At 36.7% G+C, this 18,114-nt stretch overlaps 1 protein-coding gene across 1 annotated transcript; it reads right to left on the reverse strand.

The window, feature by feature from the left end:
* Window positions 1-16,560: 16,560 nt before the first annotated feature.
* Window positions 16,561-17,249, reverse strand: LOC131016421 (wound-induced protein 1). The gene has a single exon (XM_057945118.1). It carries the CDS (start codon window positions 17,168-17,170, stop codon window positions 16,697-16,699), a length of 474 nt encoding a protein of 157 aa, XP_057801101.1. The 5' UTR covers window positions 17,171-17,249; the 3' UTR covers window positions 16,561-16,696.
* Window positions 17,250-18,114: the final 865 nt, after the last annotated feature.

Raw genomic sequence — 18,114 nt, forward strand, 5'->3', positions numbered from 1 at the left:
TTTTTATTTAATTTTAATTATAGAAATTTAAATAACACAATTTACTTCAAATTAAACTTCATTAATTTTAAAAATCCTAAAGATTACATTAAAAAAAAAAAACTAAAGACATAATTTAAAATTACTTAATTAAAAACTAAAAGCATAAAATCCTAAAGATCTCCAACTTCTCTCATCTTAGCGATGATCTTCGCGCAACGCTTCTTGTGGAGGGCGAGGGTTTCTGGATTCATGCCGTCGGTATTCATGAATGAAATTCGGTCGTCGTGCATCTGCTTCTTGAGTTCGTTCGACTTGGCGACCTCGACCATCATTTGTTTGATGTTCTCGTTCGACCTGTCCATCCTCTCCACGTATTCGGGTGGAGGCCCGGAGCTTTGCGACGCCTTTCCTTTCCCCTTCGCCGCTCTCGCGGCCGCCTTGTTTCCAATCGGCCGGGAAGACATGATCTCCTCGCCCGACGCCGAGGTAGTGAAGTCGCCCGTCTCCGACATCTTCGTCCTCTTGGAGGAATGGACGTCGCCCTCAAGGTACATGGACTCGAACCTCTGGTTGATCCAGAGCATCCTCCATACATTTCAGTAGTTGAAGGGGCCGTTAGTTGCGCTCCTTGCTTGGAAGATGACTTGGGCCATTTGTTGGAGCATGTCGTCGGAATGGCCGGAAGGCCACTTCGCGCAAACCTCCGCCCAAACATTCTCCCACAACTTCACATCCTAGGCCACTTGGGCGAAGTGTCCCTTTATTTGGCGGGGCTTGAAGGCGGCGCCGAGGAGGGCGTTAATGCGGTCGAGAATCTGGCCCTAGTAGGCCTCACCTTTTTGATCGACACCCCGAATGACATCGTTCGTCTCCTCCGCCCAAACACGGACAATAAGGTCCGTCTCCTCGAGGGTGTATGTGTGTCGAGTGGTCTTTCCCTCCTCCGGCTCTCTCGCCGGCGCCTTCTCCTTGAAGGCCATAGCCTTCCGCCGCCCTCCTTTCTTGGGCTTCGACGCACTGTGGGCAGTCGGTGGCTCCTCGTCGCCGCTTGGACAAGGTTCCTCCTCCAAGTTGATACCCGCCAAATTGGGATGATATTCATCTCTGCCGGAGAGGTCGGGAACCCAATTTGAGTCGTACCAATTGGAATTGTATGGATCTATTTTTTTTTTTGGAAAGAAATTGAAAGAGAAGATAGAAGAGTATGGAAGAGAGAAGAAGAAGAAGAAGAAGAAGAAGATAGGCAAATTTATAGGAGAGAAAAAAGGAAAAAGAAAAAATCAAATAGTCGAATGACCGTGAATATGAAACAAAAGAAAAGCAGCAACGGTTAAATTCATTTAAATTCTTTTTTTTTTAAATTGGCTCGTGTAAAACACGCGCTTGGCCAAAATTCTATCGGGGCTGCCTTTTTCTATCGGGACCCCATCGAGGCGCCGTCGCTTGTAGTGGGCGACCCGATAGACGGGGTGACTCGAGACCCCCCTATCGAGTGCCCGCTGCGGATGCTCTAAGTGAAAATAAATTCTTAAATTTTAACGAATTCTTATTTTTCATATTAATTTTAAAATTTAAAATAAATTATTAATTTTTTTTCTTATTTTGCATATTCGTCATTCTTTAACAAGTTGACATAGCTTAAATATATTCATGTGACATAAATATGACCACGTAGAAAAATAGAAATGATATTGTATTTTGTACTTTGAATAGCACCCGAAACTGAATTCACAGTGACATAAGTTATGAATATCTGATAGAATTTAGAACGAGATATGGAGAAGTGCTATAATATTATTATACTTGTGTCTTGATACATCGAGTTGATGACATCCATATTAGTATATACAATACTGATACAGATATATGCATATAAAAACAAAATAAGATGCATTAATTTATACAACAATATGCACAAATAATATACAGAACATATTCAATATACTTGTTTATATTATTTATAAGGTAATGAATATTCAATAGCCCCACCCACTCCAACACAGATCCACACGTAGACATTTCTATTTTTTGATCTATTCATGTTTCGAAAGTTGTAATTATTTGAGTAGGGACAAATAAACTATTACGTTTTAATGAAAAGTGAGGACAACATCTCTATAATATGCATAAATAATTTACGAAACTCATAGATCTCATAAAAAATTGTTCAAATGTAGCGTTCTTTTTCTTCGATTTACTAAATAGTAAAGTTTGAGTTTTCTTGAACTCTTAAATAAGTTGATTTATGGTTTTTTGTGTGGTTTACATGTAAAATCTAATATGCATAGCTATTGCGAAGTAAATGCAAAAACATAGAAAATGGAACTCTAATAACTAACCATCAACTTTTTTAGAAGATTTCTTCCTCGCTTGTTTTTAAATTCGGCGCGGCATTTTAGATAGTTTGAGAGTAAATCTGTTTGTGAAGTGGAAGAAATTGGTAGACGGAGAACGAGAGAAGAAACTTGGATTTTGGAAGATGAACAGTTTGGATTTCGATGCAAATGGGTAAGAATTAAGACGGTTGTTTATGTAATTAATTTTACAGTCAAAATTAAGTCTAATTAAGACGTTAAACAAAATAAAAAAGATGAACGGGTCAACCCGTCTTACCCGGGTGGGATTCGCGTGAAAATACACGTGTCATGATCCTTTTAATTCCCTTTTTTAATCGAATGGTGTAGATTGGGTATTACGTACTACCTAAGTACATAGTACTACAAGAACCCAATCATATATATATAGTTAGTTATTGAATTTAATTAAATATATAAGTGAAATTCCAAAATTAATATTCGATTGTCCATTTTTCTATGATTGTATTTATTGTCTTTTTCATATTAGTTATTTTAGTAATTAAGAAACAAATGAATATATTATTATTTAGAGATGAATTAAAAAAAGGAAAAAAAAAAAAACACGTCTGGATGTGCGTTCCTGTGCAAGTGTGTGAAATGTGTTTGGAATTCTTTTTAATTATAAAAGTTAATGTATACAATATCACAACGTATCATAATGGATGGTGCAATATTAAAAGCTTATTTGATACGTGATATGAGATAATGTGTGATATGTTTGACTGAGATATTTTTTACTATATATTATATTAATATTGTGTTTGATTAAAAGTATTAAAATATCTGTAAAATATAATATGTTGTTTGGTGTGATGTATTAAAATTATATAAAATTAATAATAATTATAATTAAGATATGTATGTTGAAATATGGTATCGACATATTGTAAGAGAATTTGAGAGATTGTAAATATTGTTCTTGTATTTCTGTGTACTTGCTTGAGCATTACAGCACTCCCTTTTATAGGGATGAAAAAGGAATGTACAAAGAAAGTAATATCAAAGGAAACAAATAAATTAGGGATCCTTGATAGAGGATTTAACCCCTAAAATACCCTAACGGATTCTTTCCTTTCTAACACTCCCCCTCAAGTTGAGTGACGGGATTTCCGATGCTCAACTTGTCGAGAACTTCTGTAAAACTCTTCGAATTGACGGCTTTGGTAAGAATGTCTGCGAGTTGGTCCTCGGATCTTACAAAGGGTAAAGCCACAACACCACTTTCGATCTTCTCTTTGATGAAGTGTCTATCAACCTCCACATGCTTCGTCCTGTCATGTTGCACAGGATTTTCTGATATACTGATAGCAGCTTTGTTGTCGCAGAACATCTGGCATGTCTTTGTTGGAAGGAGACCCAGTTCTGAGAGTAGTCTTCTTAACCAAAGAACTTCAGTCAGACCACTTTTGATTCCTCTAAACTCTGCTTCGGCACTAGAGAGTGCCACCACCTTCTATTTTTTACTCCTCCAAGAGACAAGATTCCCTCCAATGAAGGCAAAGTATCCTGCTGTTGATTTCCTGTCGACTGGGTTTCCAGCCCAGTCAGCATCAGTGTAGGCTTGTATCTCGAGATGTCCAGTCTTCCTGAACAGTACTCCATAATCAAAGGTTCATTTCAAGTATCTCACAATTTTGAGTGCAGCTTCCATGTGGTCAGCTTGTGGTTGGTGCATAAACTGACTCACAACTCCAACAGCATACGCAATATCAGGCCGAGTATGGGAAAGATATATGAGTTTCCCTACCAAACGTTGATATTTTCCTCGATCCGCCAATTCAGTCTCCCTTCACAATCTGTAGCCCATGATTGACAGCCATAGGCGTCTCAGCTGGCTTGCAATCTAGCATCCATGTTTCTGCAAGAAGGTCAAGAGTATACTTCTTCTGATTGATAAAAATCCCTTTCTTTGATCTGAGTACTTCAATTCCGAGGAAGTACTTTAGTTTCCCAAGGTCCTTCATTTCGAACTCCTTGAAAAGATTTGCTTTCAACTTTTGAATTTCTTCTAAGTCATCCCCTGTTATGATCATGTCATCAACATAAATGACTAAGCAAGAAATAAGATCACCTCGTTTTTTCAAGAATAAGGTGTGGTCTGAATTGCTTTGTTGGTACCCGAACTTCTTCATAGCTGTGGTGAATCTTCCAAACCAAGCTCTGGGAGACTGTTTGAGCCCATATAAAGTCTTTTTTAATCTGCATACCTCCCCTTCCTCGAACTCATCTGAAAAACCTTGGGGTGCTTCCATATAAACCTCACGTTCTTCTTCAAGTTCACCATGAAGGAAGGCATTTGTAACATCAAACTGATGAAGATCCCAATCCTTGTTTGCAGCAATGGAGAGGAGCACCCTGACGATGTTCATTTTTGCCACAGGCGAGAAAGTTTCTGCATAGTCGATCCCATATGTTTGAGTGTAGCCTTTTGCAACCAGACGAGCTTTGTATCGCTCAATAGATCCATCTGGTTTTCGTTTGATTGTGAAAACCCATCTACATCCCACAGTTTTCTTTCCTTTCGGCAACCGACACTTCTCCCTAGGGGTGAGCAAAACCGGACCAAAACCGACGGACCGGACCGAACCGATCGGTTTTTTCGGTCCGGGTCGATTTTGGTCCATGTATTGGTCCGGTCCGGTCCTATTTTCTTGGACCGAAAATATTTCGGTTCGGTCCCGGTCCCGGGGAGGCCAAAACCGACGAAAACCGGACCGAACCGAATATATATATTTTAAATATATAATTAATATTTTTATTAATATTATTAATATTTATATTAATTTCTAATATTTTTATTAATATATTAATATTTTTATTAATTTCTAATATTTTTATTAATTTATAATGTTTTTATTAAAATTTTTATTAATATTATTAATATTTTTATTAATTTTTAATATTTTCAAAACGGTCGGTTCTGGACCGAACCGGACCGAGGACCGATGGCGGTTTCGGTCCGGTTTTGGTTCGGTCCTAAGGTTTCAGTTGGTCCGGTTCGGTCCAAATTTTTTTGAAAATTCGGTCCTCGGTTTCGTCGGTCCGGTCCGGACCGACTGCTCACCCCTACTTCTCCCATGTGTGATTTCGGTTCAGGGCTCCTATCTCCTTTTTCATAGCGTCTCTCCAATGCTCGATCTTTAGGGCTTGCTCTGCTGTTTGTGGAATCTCCTCATCATATAAGGCCGCTTCATAGGCTGTGGCATTTTTGGACAAGTTTCCCTTGGCGATATTCCCTACTGAGTATCGGGAATTCCGCACAATTCTCTCTAGGGTATACCGTTTAGGAGGTACGCCTCGAGTACTCCTGGGTGGTAGCACATATCTCCCAGTATCACCATCCACCGTATTCTCCTCCTGTTCTTCTTCAATAACTTGAGACATATGATTAGTCAAATCGGAAACCACAGTGGTAGGTTCAGAAGTTCCTACCTCAGATATCAGCGGCGGAGAAGATATAGGTGGCGGCAGCGGACTAGATTGTTCAGAAGTGGATGAAGCATGCTCGGTGGCAAGGTTAACTTTTTCTGTTGGATCTGCTTCCGAGACTGGCATTGGTAACCAACTTAACAAGTCGATCTCACTCTCACTCTCCCCCTGACTGTTAAGGTGGTTGTTGTAAAAATACTCGGTTTCAAGAAAATTACAGTTCATGGTGGTTATGACTTGACGGGTTTGGGGATTGTAACATCTATACCCTTTTTGATTAACCCCATATCCTACAAACACACACTTAATGGCACAAGGAGAGAGTTTTGTTCGTGCATGTTTGGAAACATGAACGAATACAGAACAGCCAAAGACCCGAGGTTGAAGTGTAAGGGCGAGGGGTATAGTGGCAAGAGTAGATTGTTTCTGCAGTGGGGTTTTAAGTTTAAGGGGGGTTCTAGTAGGGAGACGGTTTACAAGGTACACAGAGGTTGCAACGGCTTCGGGCAAAAAAGAGGTGGGTACACGAGACTCAATCATCATAGCACGAGTCATTTCAAGTAAAATGTGATTTTTTCTCTCGGCAACGCCATTCTGTTCAGGAGTGTGAGGGTAAGTGGTTTGGTGAATTATCCCTTTTTGTTGGCAAAAAATTTTCATGGAATTATTGACAAACTCCCGATTGCTCCCAATGATGTGCTGTCGGAGTCGGCGGGGTTGGTTGCCGGTTGCAAGATATGCAGCCGAGCGGCCTTCCTCCTTACTTTTGAGAACGCCGACTCGGCTGAGGGAGCGGAGGTTTCTTTGAGGATATCTCGTCGGATTCCGTCGTATTTGGGGTCCAATCCAGATAGGAATTGGTACAATCGCCGGTTTCCGATCAATTTTCGGTACTTGTTAATCCCCTCTTCACAGCAGCCAAGGGGGTTGGGCTCCCTTCGATCGATGGTAAGCCAAATGGCCTGGAGCTCGTTCCAGTAGCCTTCTAACGTGAGTTGCCCTTGACTCACCTTGTTAGCTTTCACTTCCAGATCGTATATCTGAAACGGGTCCGTCCCACTCCCGTAGGTGATGGCCAGACTATCCCAAACGGCCTTAGCTGTTTGGTGTTGAGCGAAGTTAATCACCAATCTTGTTTCCATGTTCTGTATCAGCCAAGAAAAAACGGACAGATCCGTTTCTTCCCATCTATAGTACTCTGGGTCTGTTGTCTGCGGCGGGGGAGGTTGCCCTGTAATGTGACTTGATTTTCCCCTGCTTCCGATGGCGACTTTCATGAGACGTGCCCATAGGGGATAGTTATTTCCATCGAGTTTGATTCCCAGAGTAACATTGTCTGAATTTCTCACCAGATTTGCGATCTATAGAGTTAATTCATTTGTGTTTGGATTTGAACTGGTTGTTTCTATTTCTTTTGACATCTTGTATGATATTTTTCAGGTTTGAACGGAGAGAAAAAAAGAGGCAGAGGCTGCCGTGATTGGCTCAAAGGGTTTGAGAAAGGTATGGAACAGTGATGATATTTTTTCTGAGTTCCTGCTCTGATACCATGTTGAAATATGGTATCGACATATTGTAAGAGAATTTGAGAGATTGTAAATATTGTTCTTGTATTTCTGTGTACTTGCTTGAGCATTACAGCACTCCCTTTTATAGGGATGAAAAAGGAATGTACAAGGAAAGTAATATCAAATGAAACAAATAAATTAGGGATCCTTGATAGAGGATTTAACCCCTAAAATACCCTAACGGATTCTTTCCTTTCTAACAATGTATTACGTAAATGGTATATGGAATCCCTCGAATGCAATATAATATTTTTGGACTTTAATTTATAAAGGATATAAAGGACCGTGTGTTTCATATTATTTCTTACAAAACAAAATATTAGTGTCATGGGTATATTATACAACCCTAATCACCCGTACTAAATGAATCCTAATTTGATATCAAATAAAAATTATTTTCTATTTAAATATTTTCTTCAAAATTATGATAAGATTATTCTATTTTAATTTGTATACATGAATATATACTTTGGCACGTAATTTGTTAATATGATTAAATAAATCTTATTGTTTATATATTTTAAAATTGGACTTTCTTCTTTCAACTAAACATATATAGCGAGGCTAGATAAATTTTATATATCCGACCTAATCTAACGAAGTAAAAAAACACATAGTGGAAATGAGGGGCTGAGATGTTGATGGGCACGTTGTTAGACTATACGATCGGAAAATACAAAGGTAACATTGTTATGTAGCTCTCTGAGATTTCTCAAAGATCGCAACCGAAAACGACGACGCTGCAAAAAATATCGAAACGATGCTGTCTGCCGTGGGTGAGGGTTAGAAGATGTTTGACTAAACTTATTTTAAAAAGTTTATATGATATTTTAAAAGCTTATAAATTATTTTAAAGAACATAAAATGTCAACCAAATACCCTCTTAGATCACGCACCTAAACTTATATATACCAAAAAGCTTATAGACATCGGTATTATGTTTCCACACGGTTATATATACGTCACGCGAGCATATTTATGTCAAGGGAGTGTATTTATATTATGTAACCACGATAAAAAATAAGCGTATATGTAAAATAAGAAAAAAAACAATTAAATAATTTTAATAGAAAATTTAATTTTCTTTTTTTGCAAATTAAACGATAATTTTTTAAAAGTTCAATTTGTGTGCAATTAAAATGTAATAGAAAATCTCACACCGTTGGTTGACACGTCATTCCATTTAACTAGTGTATAAAAATTTTGCAGCTAGCTAGTGAGCAGGTCCTCTTCATTATATAGATTCCACTAAAAGCTAAGGTAAAGAAACAAAAAGAAAGACAACACATGTAATGCCCGAAGCATTTTGGAATCTTGTAACAAAAAATATATATAGCAATGCTTTACCGGAAAAACGGAAGGGTAACTTATGGGGGAAAACTCTTTTCTTCATTACTCATGCTTCCAAACTCCACTTAATTATTGTCTTTTTGACAAGTGACAACTAGCTACCTTCCCTCTTTGTTTTTATTTTTATTTTTATTTTCATTTTCATTTTTCTTCCCTACTCTATAAAAACATTTGCATGCAGAATGGATTAGCTAGACTTAAAAATCAAGATAATCGAGATTCAAATTATTGCAATCTTAACAAACTCGATCACTCTACCTTGATCATCCCGAATAAGTGTTTCGTCTTCGTTCTTTTTTTTTTTATTGCTTTTTTGATAAATTATACAAGTAAATAAAGAAATTTAAAGATCGTATCATAGTGAACTTGAACGCACGATCTCAGGTCTTATTTCGTGAAACAATGAACTGATTGAGATTTGATTCTCATAATCAATATGGGATTGGGCGGAAATTACACAAATTAAGTTTAACTTTGATTGGAAGAGTATAATTAGGTTTCGAGCTAACAGACCAAGAAGGATTGTGAAAATCTCGATTAGCCAATAGGAAAAACAATTTCGACGACTATAATCTAATCCGAACAAAAGGTATAAATTTATAAATAAATAAAAAATTAGTGGTGGATTATTGCAGATATTACAAACCCTTTTTAAGCCGTTTGGAAAGTAAAAAAGGCCCGTCAAATATTTCAACCTAATCTGCACCACTAATTAAGTAATTTAATATATATCGTTAAATTTGTGCCAGTTGAAAACAGTGTTTTACATAGTGATCCTATCTTAATCAAACACTATAATCTAGTTTAAACTGATAGAGAAATGAGTAGAATTTAATAGATTATTATCAAGAGAAGAAAGTTAGAAAGGCGATGATATATTAATGTTGGTGTTTCAGAGATGTCATTTTCAAAACTATAGTTGACATCAGAAAAAATCTAAAGAGAATGATTATTGTCGCAAATGAGCGCCAATTCATGATGAAAAAAGATTGCAGCTTCGAATATTAACAATACTTTTAGTAGCAACGAAAGTTAATAATCACGTGAGTTATATATTTAATTTTGATTCTTTTCCTCGAATTAATGGTCTTATTATATAATTAAAATGAAGACGAATTCCTGATTAAACATTATGATTTTGAATCTCCAACATCTTATAATTTGATACATCGTGTGTAGTCATTTAAAAAACGTTCTATTGTTGTATGAAGAAATAACAAGTAGAATTAGTGGTTTAATGAGGTGTTAAACCCATCTATTTAATCAAACATTTTAAGAATTAATGGGCAGATCTGCACCAAATCAAAGATTTAAGATAAAATAAGGGGAGGCAAATGTTGGTGGGATGATAGATAATTGATGGGATGTAAGTGAAAATTATGGGCCTACTAAAATTCCAAGATTTTGTAATCTATAAGGTTTAAATAATTAACTTGAGTGTTTTGTTTTGACTGGACAATCATTGTGCTCATAACGTGACATAAAATGATGCAGCATTTGACCTATATGTCGTTTGAGAATTAATAGTCCTTAGCTTGGTTCATTTGGGCTAACATATTTTCACAGAAAATTGTTAAAACTGATCCTAATTGTGTGGTATATATAGTTGGTGAAATCATAATTTTGTGGACTGCTAGAAGGTAATGTGTCTACCTCAAAAAAAAAAAAAAAGGGTAACGCGCACGAATTTCGTCAATTGTAATTATCTTATTTCCTGGAAAGTGATGGCTACAATGTATTCCAAAATAATAATTTTACAACTACTTTATTTTATTTTTGTAGAAGTATGAGGAATTATAGTGGAAAACACTTTTCCATGTTGCGCGCAATGTTTTGCTGATAGATACGATCGTCATGGTGAGGTTGGTCCGTCGTTTGCTAAAGAATTAATGAAATTGAAATCTCGATTCTCATTATAAAGTTTTTTTTTTTTTTTAATTACGATTCACACACACGCAAAATCGAAAGACTCGAATCCTTATTAATTGGAGGAAAGTGTTCTACCAATTAAATTAACTTATTAATTTTGACAAAATGGTACTACAATTATCCGTTTACAACTGTGATCATCAACTGATCCACAATGATTAATTATGTATTCCGGAAAATAATGAAACATAACACATTAACACTTGTGCATCACGAATACACAAAATAAAACTTTAGAATACGTTTTAAAATTTTCAATTTATTTTTTCGAATAACATTTTTAAATTTTGATTCGACATTTTTAGACAAATTTCTTCCTCAATTTGTAAAATGAACGTAATGTTCACATGGTTAAAAATCGATCCAAAATCCTCCAAAATTCTTAACCTATTCATCAAACAGAATGAATGATGCTCTAATATATACTATGGATTACTGAATCTTGACATACTCCCTCCGTCTCCTGATATCCGTTTCCACATTGTGGACTGACGCGAGTATTAAGAAAAGTGGTGGAATAGTAGTAGATATGTTGTGAATGGAGTTTGGGTCCCACTATTGTTGTGAGTGGAAGTTTGTGGACCCATACTTCTATAAATGGAAGTGGAAACGATATCGCGGACGGACCAAAATGACAAATGTGAAACGATATCGCGGAAGGAGAGAGTATAATTTATTTGACAACACCTAAGTTCTATACTCTAATACTGATGTTTTAACCACGAGAGAGAGAGAACGAGAGAAGTAGATTAAAAATCATTTCAAATATACTACCTTCGTCCCCAAATAACTTTCTAGGAGGGATGGATCGACATGGTTTTAAGATAACGTCGTTGAGTGTATTGACATTGGTGAAAATGTATTGTAAATAATATTGAGATTAATGGTGAAAATTAAGATAAAAAATAAAAGTAAATGGAAAAATAATTAATGTGGTGGGATAGTGTCTAAAGAAAATGAATTTGTTTTGGGAGCGGATCGAAAAAAAGTTAAGAAGTTGTTTGAGGGATGAATTTATTATATTATTTTTAATAAATGAACTCATCGTTTCAGAGAAGATCCAAAAAAAAATGATGCCTTATTTGAAACTCAGTATATATCTTTTGAGCTGAACCTCTAAGTCTTTTACTATGAATTAAAAATTATTAGGGCCTAGAATTAAAATAGAGCCCGAATTGAGATAACATTTGTAACTGTTAGGCCTTGTCGAAATTTAAACCTGGGCCCAAATTCTTGTACACTTTAGGAGGCAATATATTCTTGTCTCCTGATTCTGGTTCACCTGGTTACTGCAATTTTGTTTTATGAAAGTAGTGACTTATAACTTTTTAGCAAGCTTTGAGTGTGAAAATTTGTGGAAATATAAATTTGAATTTAAATTTTAACTCGCCTTTAACAAAAAAAATAATAATAATAACAATCTCGCCTTACGTTGATACAGTTTCACACAACTCACCCTTTTTGAGTTATCGTAAATCATTTTAAATAATTTTCTTTCCCACTCCTCGCCCCCAATTCCAAAAAAAATAAAATTAAAAGTAAAAATAAAAATCATTTATATATTTATTTACGTATAAAATAAAGTAATTATTTTTAACCAGATTTTATATTACGTACAATAAAATAACTCGCCAGTTTTAACGAGACGGAGGGAGTATAATTATGAAATGAATCTCCTCCACACATTGATGAATGGAGAGTGAAGCAATGGACGTACATTTGTACCCCAAAATAAAATTTAGTAATATTATGTATTATTATTAAAAATATCTTATAGTACTCTCTTTGTCCCAACTTTTAGTACTCCCCCAGTCTTACTATAAGTGGTTCAAAATTTTTTGGCACACGAATTAAGAAAAATGTGTAAATGTGTTTAAAGTGGTAGGGTCCACACTTTTTTTAAGGGTTAAATTTTGCCATTTGTGGAATTAGGTCACTTATAGTGGGACGACCCAAAATGGAATACATACCACTTTTAGTGGAACGGTCCGGAGTACCATATTTCCTTTTTTGGACGTCCCATATTTTTATATTCATTTCTATTTTTAATAAAAGTAGGTGGAACTCATAGTACTCTACTTTAATTATTTTAATACTCATATAAAAGATGAAACTCTTATTCCACTTACAATACACCCACCACTTTATTAAAACTCGTGTCATTCTTAATTGGTTGAGGGAATATTATTTTAGAGTGGATTTCAAAAATATCCAAATTGAAATAATAAAAATAAAAACTATCCACTAATATAAAAATATTTAAAAACTAGCAACATTTACCTTTTTATCCTTCCAAAAAAGACTTAAAAAAATATCCTTCTTTAATTCACATTCACCGTAAATCTCATCCCTAGTCCTAGATTTGCAGCCGCACTGCCGCTTAGATTCACATCATTGCGCTCCCGCCTCAAGTTCTGACTCCCGCCACGCTGCCACATTCGGTTGGAAATCGGGATCGTGCCTTATCCTCTTATTGTAAATCGCACAATATAAATCTCACCCCTATTCTTAGGCCGGTCGCAGCGCCGCCGCTTAGATTAACACCACTGCACCACCGCCTCCGGTTAGGACTCGGACCAAATTTATATTATATTCGTAGTTGTTGAAATTATCAACATTTTCAAACCTTCTGCCGCCGAAAAGGTCATGCATAATTCAACAATAAATCATTGATTCAACCTTAATCGACTCGAAATGTTAACTGGTTAATGTTGTGAGAAGTAGTTTTAGAATTCACAACTAGGAATGGTTTTGGTGGTTTTAAAACTAGTATCACAACTATGAATAGTCTTGGTTATGAATTCGAATTTCAAAGCTAGAATTCACAACTAGGAATAGTATTGGTTGTGAATACAATCTTTAAAACTAGAATTCAGAACCAAGACTATTCATATATAACTTTGAATTCTAGCTTTAAATCTAAAATTCACAACTATAAATAGTCTTGATTTTAAATTTAGGTTTTAATTCACAATCAATACTATTGCTAGCTGTGTATTTGAGTTTTAAAGTTTAGATTTACAACTAGAAATAATCTTGGTTGTAATAGCCGTAAAACTCAACTTTAAGACTATTTCTAATTGAAAATTCATTGAATTAGTCGTGATTCATCGAACTAGTTATGAATTCATCGAACTAATTGTGAAGTCAAGATCATTAACAGTAAAGAAGCAAAAAATACACATAGTACATGACTCATCCAAAAACACCTAGCGGATGGACTCGAATTTATACGAGGTCGTCCTAGTGCAGTAAGGTGACTCAAGTCGTCTCACACGGAAGGCTTAACAGGGCTCTAATTGTGCTACTCACAAGGAACGGAAAGAAAACCTAAACACTCTAATCGGGAAGTTGGGTCTGACACTATCTCGCTCTCTTGTTCACCAAAACGAAATAGAAGGAAAGCATATAACGTTAACTAGGTAGTAGATAAGGAGTAACTAGGAACGTAGTGATAAAACATTTGAACTATAAAACTAGGGCTGTAATCTAACACTCCAAACTAAACCAACGTGAAATCATAATCATCGATCAACCACTATCTAGGCATGAGAACAAAGCCAAGCATCAAAATCAATGAGAACTTCAATCGTCAAAAGAGAGATTCTTTAACACACGCAATCAAAAGGAAAATCCGCAAGCAAAACAACGACGAATTAACTAGGCTCTTAAATTATCAAGAATCAACACATTCACGGAAATTAATCTAAGATTTCTCATTCATCAAGCACATAAAGGGACAAGAAAGAAAAAACAACCAAAGGACTCAATAAACTAAATGAGAAGTCAAGTGAGTTCTTACAAAGAGTACGATCCAGAGATCAAATCCAACGGAATGTAAACTGACATGAATTTTAATCCAATGAATCCACAAGATGTTGTTGATGTTTAAGTTACTCAAAAACTAAGGGAATAAAAGTGAAAATCGCCTTGGAGGCTGCTGGAGTCGAGAGATGCCTCAAAAACCCTAAAATTCGGCTTTTAAATGGAAAAACGTAACTGCCGAAAATGCCCAGGGACGGCGGCCGCCGTGATACGGCGCCGCCGTGTGCTCCCTTCGTTGATGCTTCCACAGAATTGCACGGCGCGCGCCGTGGGGCGGCGGCCGGTGTCAGGACGGCGGTGGCCGTGAGTTTCACTTCCCAAAATGTTCCCAAACGATGCCACAAAGCTCGATTACTCCCGATTCCTGCACACAACAATAACACCACCAAATACATCGAGCAAGTGAAGAATAGAGCAAAAAGACACGAAGCATGCTCGAATGTACAACAAAAAGACCCACAAATATCACCCAAAAACGAGGTAAACAGTACACCTTTCTCCAATCATAGCTTCTCGTCGGCAATATTAACGCCTTTCTTAATTGATGTTGCCGCAGCTTGAACTAGTATCACAGACGCTAAGATTAATTATTGCCGCCACCGCCAATCATAACCGGCGCCGCCTCTCGTGCAATGCACACCACTACCTCTCCTCGCTGATGACGACACTGCCTCTTTGGGATGCTGCCACCACGAAGGGGTGAGCAAAAAAGTTCACGGTAAGGAAGAAAATACTTGTTGTATTAAGAATTCTAACGATATAGATGAAGGGAAAATTGTCTTCTTACATATATAAAAATTGGTTATTTTAAAAAAATTGAAGAAAAGAACTATTGCATTAAAATTCGGGTCATCAATAGTCATGCACATTCTTATGAGACTGAGAGAGTATTTTTTAATTTTATTGTATGAGAATGAATAATTTTATATATATACTTATTATTTTATACCCCGTGATCTCATAAGAAAATAAATTAAGAAAAAGAAAACGTGTCATTCCCTCTAGCCCACTTATCCTTTCGGGCTTTGAGCTTCTCATTTCTTCAATACAAATTTAAAAAAAAGAGAATCAATGTATTCAATTTTTAAAAAAAAGAATGGTAAGAGAGGTGGGAGAATGAAAGTTGGTAACTTATTTTCTTTTTAAATACACAGAGTTAAAAAGTTAGAAACTAGAAAGAAATAGCGAGAGCTTAATTAGTCTTAAGTTAGCAAAAAAAAAAAACTCTTCCCTTCTTTCAATCTTACCCTCAAATTATTTATCGCACCTTCAAATTTAAAATCTTGAACTGACCACTGTATCCATGTTTATAGGAATTGAAACGATTTGGGCATAGCTAGTATATATGTTAACTCGGATTGAATGATCGCGTTAAGAAGTGAGTTAGGATGAGAGTATCTTCAGACAACAAATTTTTTTGTTCCAAAATTGTATTTCATTTTATAAAAATAGAAAAATAGTAACTTCAAATTTCCAAATCTACTAGAAAAGTATTCCATTCAACAATTCATGTGTACCAAAATTATTATTATCACTAGTCTTGAATATTAGAAATTTGATCTCCTCCTTCAACATATTTTTCTGACGAAACGTAAATCATTTGTGACATTATACTGTTGTTTATGGTTCATTTAATTACTGCAATTTTTCATTTCTTGAATGGTTTAGAATTGAAAACTTCTGCCTTGTGACTTGTGTTTCTGAAAAGTCCTGAAAGATAATTCTTGGGAGATTTGGTAGATCAATTTTCTATTTTTTTTAGGCATAAAATCGCATGTATGCATTAATGCATGAATTATTATTTAATTATTAGCTTGGAATAATTTGCGGACTGCATATATAACAAATCACATCAGTTGTTCAGTTTTCACCATCATGTACAGTACTCGTTAACCTGAAATACTGCAGCCTAAATTAATGATCAACTTTGCATCCTCGATCATAACCAATTTAATTAAATGTGCGCGGGCACCACCATCCTAATTTTTCGTATCATTGTCATAAATGATTAATTAAATACGATTAAGACTACTAGTGTTACCTAAAACATATAAGTGGAATTTTCGATTAATTACTATGTTGCTTATCAGCAAGTGCAGTTTCAAACGGCAAAACTCATATTTCTACATCACATCAATTTTCTTAATTAAACCTTAATTATGCCAAGCTTAACAGTTAATAATTTAATATACACTTTGTCACCATCTTAAAATAAAAGAAGAAAACATTTTTTAACTGGAAACATATACGCATGGACTAAATGGCAAGCATGAGGCCGGGAAGCGAGCGTTCAGGCAAATCTTGAGGGTGGCTCTGCCAGAGAGGAGCGGCGCCGCCGCCGGAGCAGCTGAGCGGCCGCACATCCCTGACGGTCAGCCAAGTATTGAAGTATTCTCTAAACTGAGTGATGACCCCATCTTTGAGCGTCCACACGTGCACCCAGTAAACCTCTGCCCCCTCCCAGCCCTCCACGATTACGAGATCGTCGACGATGTCGATGTTTCGAGGCTCGAACTCGAAATCCCGCCCGGAGGATTCTCCGGTCAGCTTCTTCATCATGTAATGGCACTTCTGCGGCCCGTGGAACCACCATTCTAGGTCGCCGGCGATCATCACACCGGGGATTTCTCCTGCGCCGCCGCTCGCCACGGCTTTGTAAAGGCGGCGGACGTCGGCGATGGCCGAGTCCTGCGGTGATGAGGCTGCAGAGTTGATGGTTTTGGATTCCATTGAGGTTAATGAGGAGTGGTCCAAGTTGTGTTTGTATGAGTTACTATTTGATAGATTCTTGCATGGTGAGTTTATGGGTCTGAGATGGGAGGGTTTTTATAATGTGATGGGGCGGGCGGGCCCCATACCAAATAATTGTTTTATTTAATTCTGGGATGCTCTAGGTCTAGATTAGATTAACTTTCCTATACATTTATTCATGAGTTTTAAATGCGTGTGTAATGATAAATTAAATGAATTATTTTGGATTGGCATGTTTAAGTTTTTAATTGAACTAGCAGTAAACTCATTCATACGATATAAGAGCATCCACAGCGGGAACCAATAGGGGGAACTCGAGTCACCCCCAAAATCGGATCACCCACTGCAGGCCTGAGGAACTCGAGGCTAACCTATTCTATTAGGCTTGGCCTGATGGTTGTTGGTGTGTGCGCGTGCTCAACACGCGCCAATTTTAAAAAACAAAGCGAAATTTTTAAAAATTCGGTCGTTGCCGATTAATTTTTTTTTTTCATTATTCCTTTTCGTTTTTTATTTTTTTATTTATTTTTATTTTTTTCTTTCTCTCTTCTTTAAATACTTCTATCTTTTTCCTTCACATGTACACATCTTCTCCTATCTTCTTCTTCTTCTTCTTCTTCACAAATTCTCTCAAGAAAAAAATGGATCCACACAATCCCAATTGGTACGACTCAAATTGGGTTCTCAACCTCTCCGGCGGAGACGATTATCATCCCGCTTTGGCGGTATTAACTTGGAGGAGGAACCTCGTCCAAGCGGCGAGGAGGAGATGCCGACCTCCCATTCCGCGTCAAAGCCCAAGAAAGGAGGGCGGCGGAAGGCTATGGCCTTCAAAGAGAAGGCGCCGGCTCCTACGCCGAAGGAAGGAAGAGCCACTCGGCACACCTACATCCTGGAGGAGACGGACCTTATTGTCCGTGTTT

This window comes from Salvia miltiorrhiza, chromosome 3, assembly GCF_028751815.1.
Source record: "Salvia miltiorrhiza cultivar Shanhuang (shh) chromosome 3, IMPLAD_Smil_shh, whole genome shotgun sequence".
NCBI lineage: Eukaryota > Viridiplantae > Streptophyta > Magnoliopsida > Lamiales > Lamiaceae > Salvia > Salvia miltiorrhiza.

Bases quoted from the DNA above. Each gene is read 5' to 3' on its own strand.
- LOC131016421 (XM_057945118.1), bottom strand. From the start codon at position 17,170: ATGGAATCCAAAACCATCAACTCTGCAGCCTCATCACCGCAGGACTCG.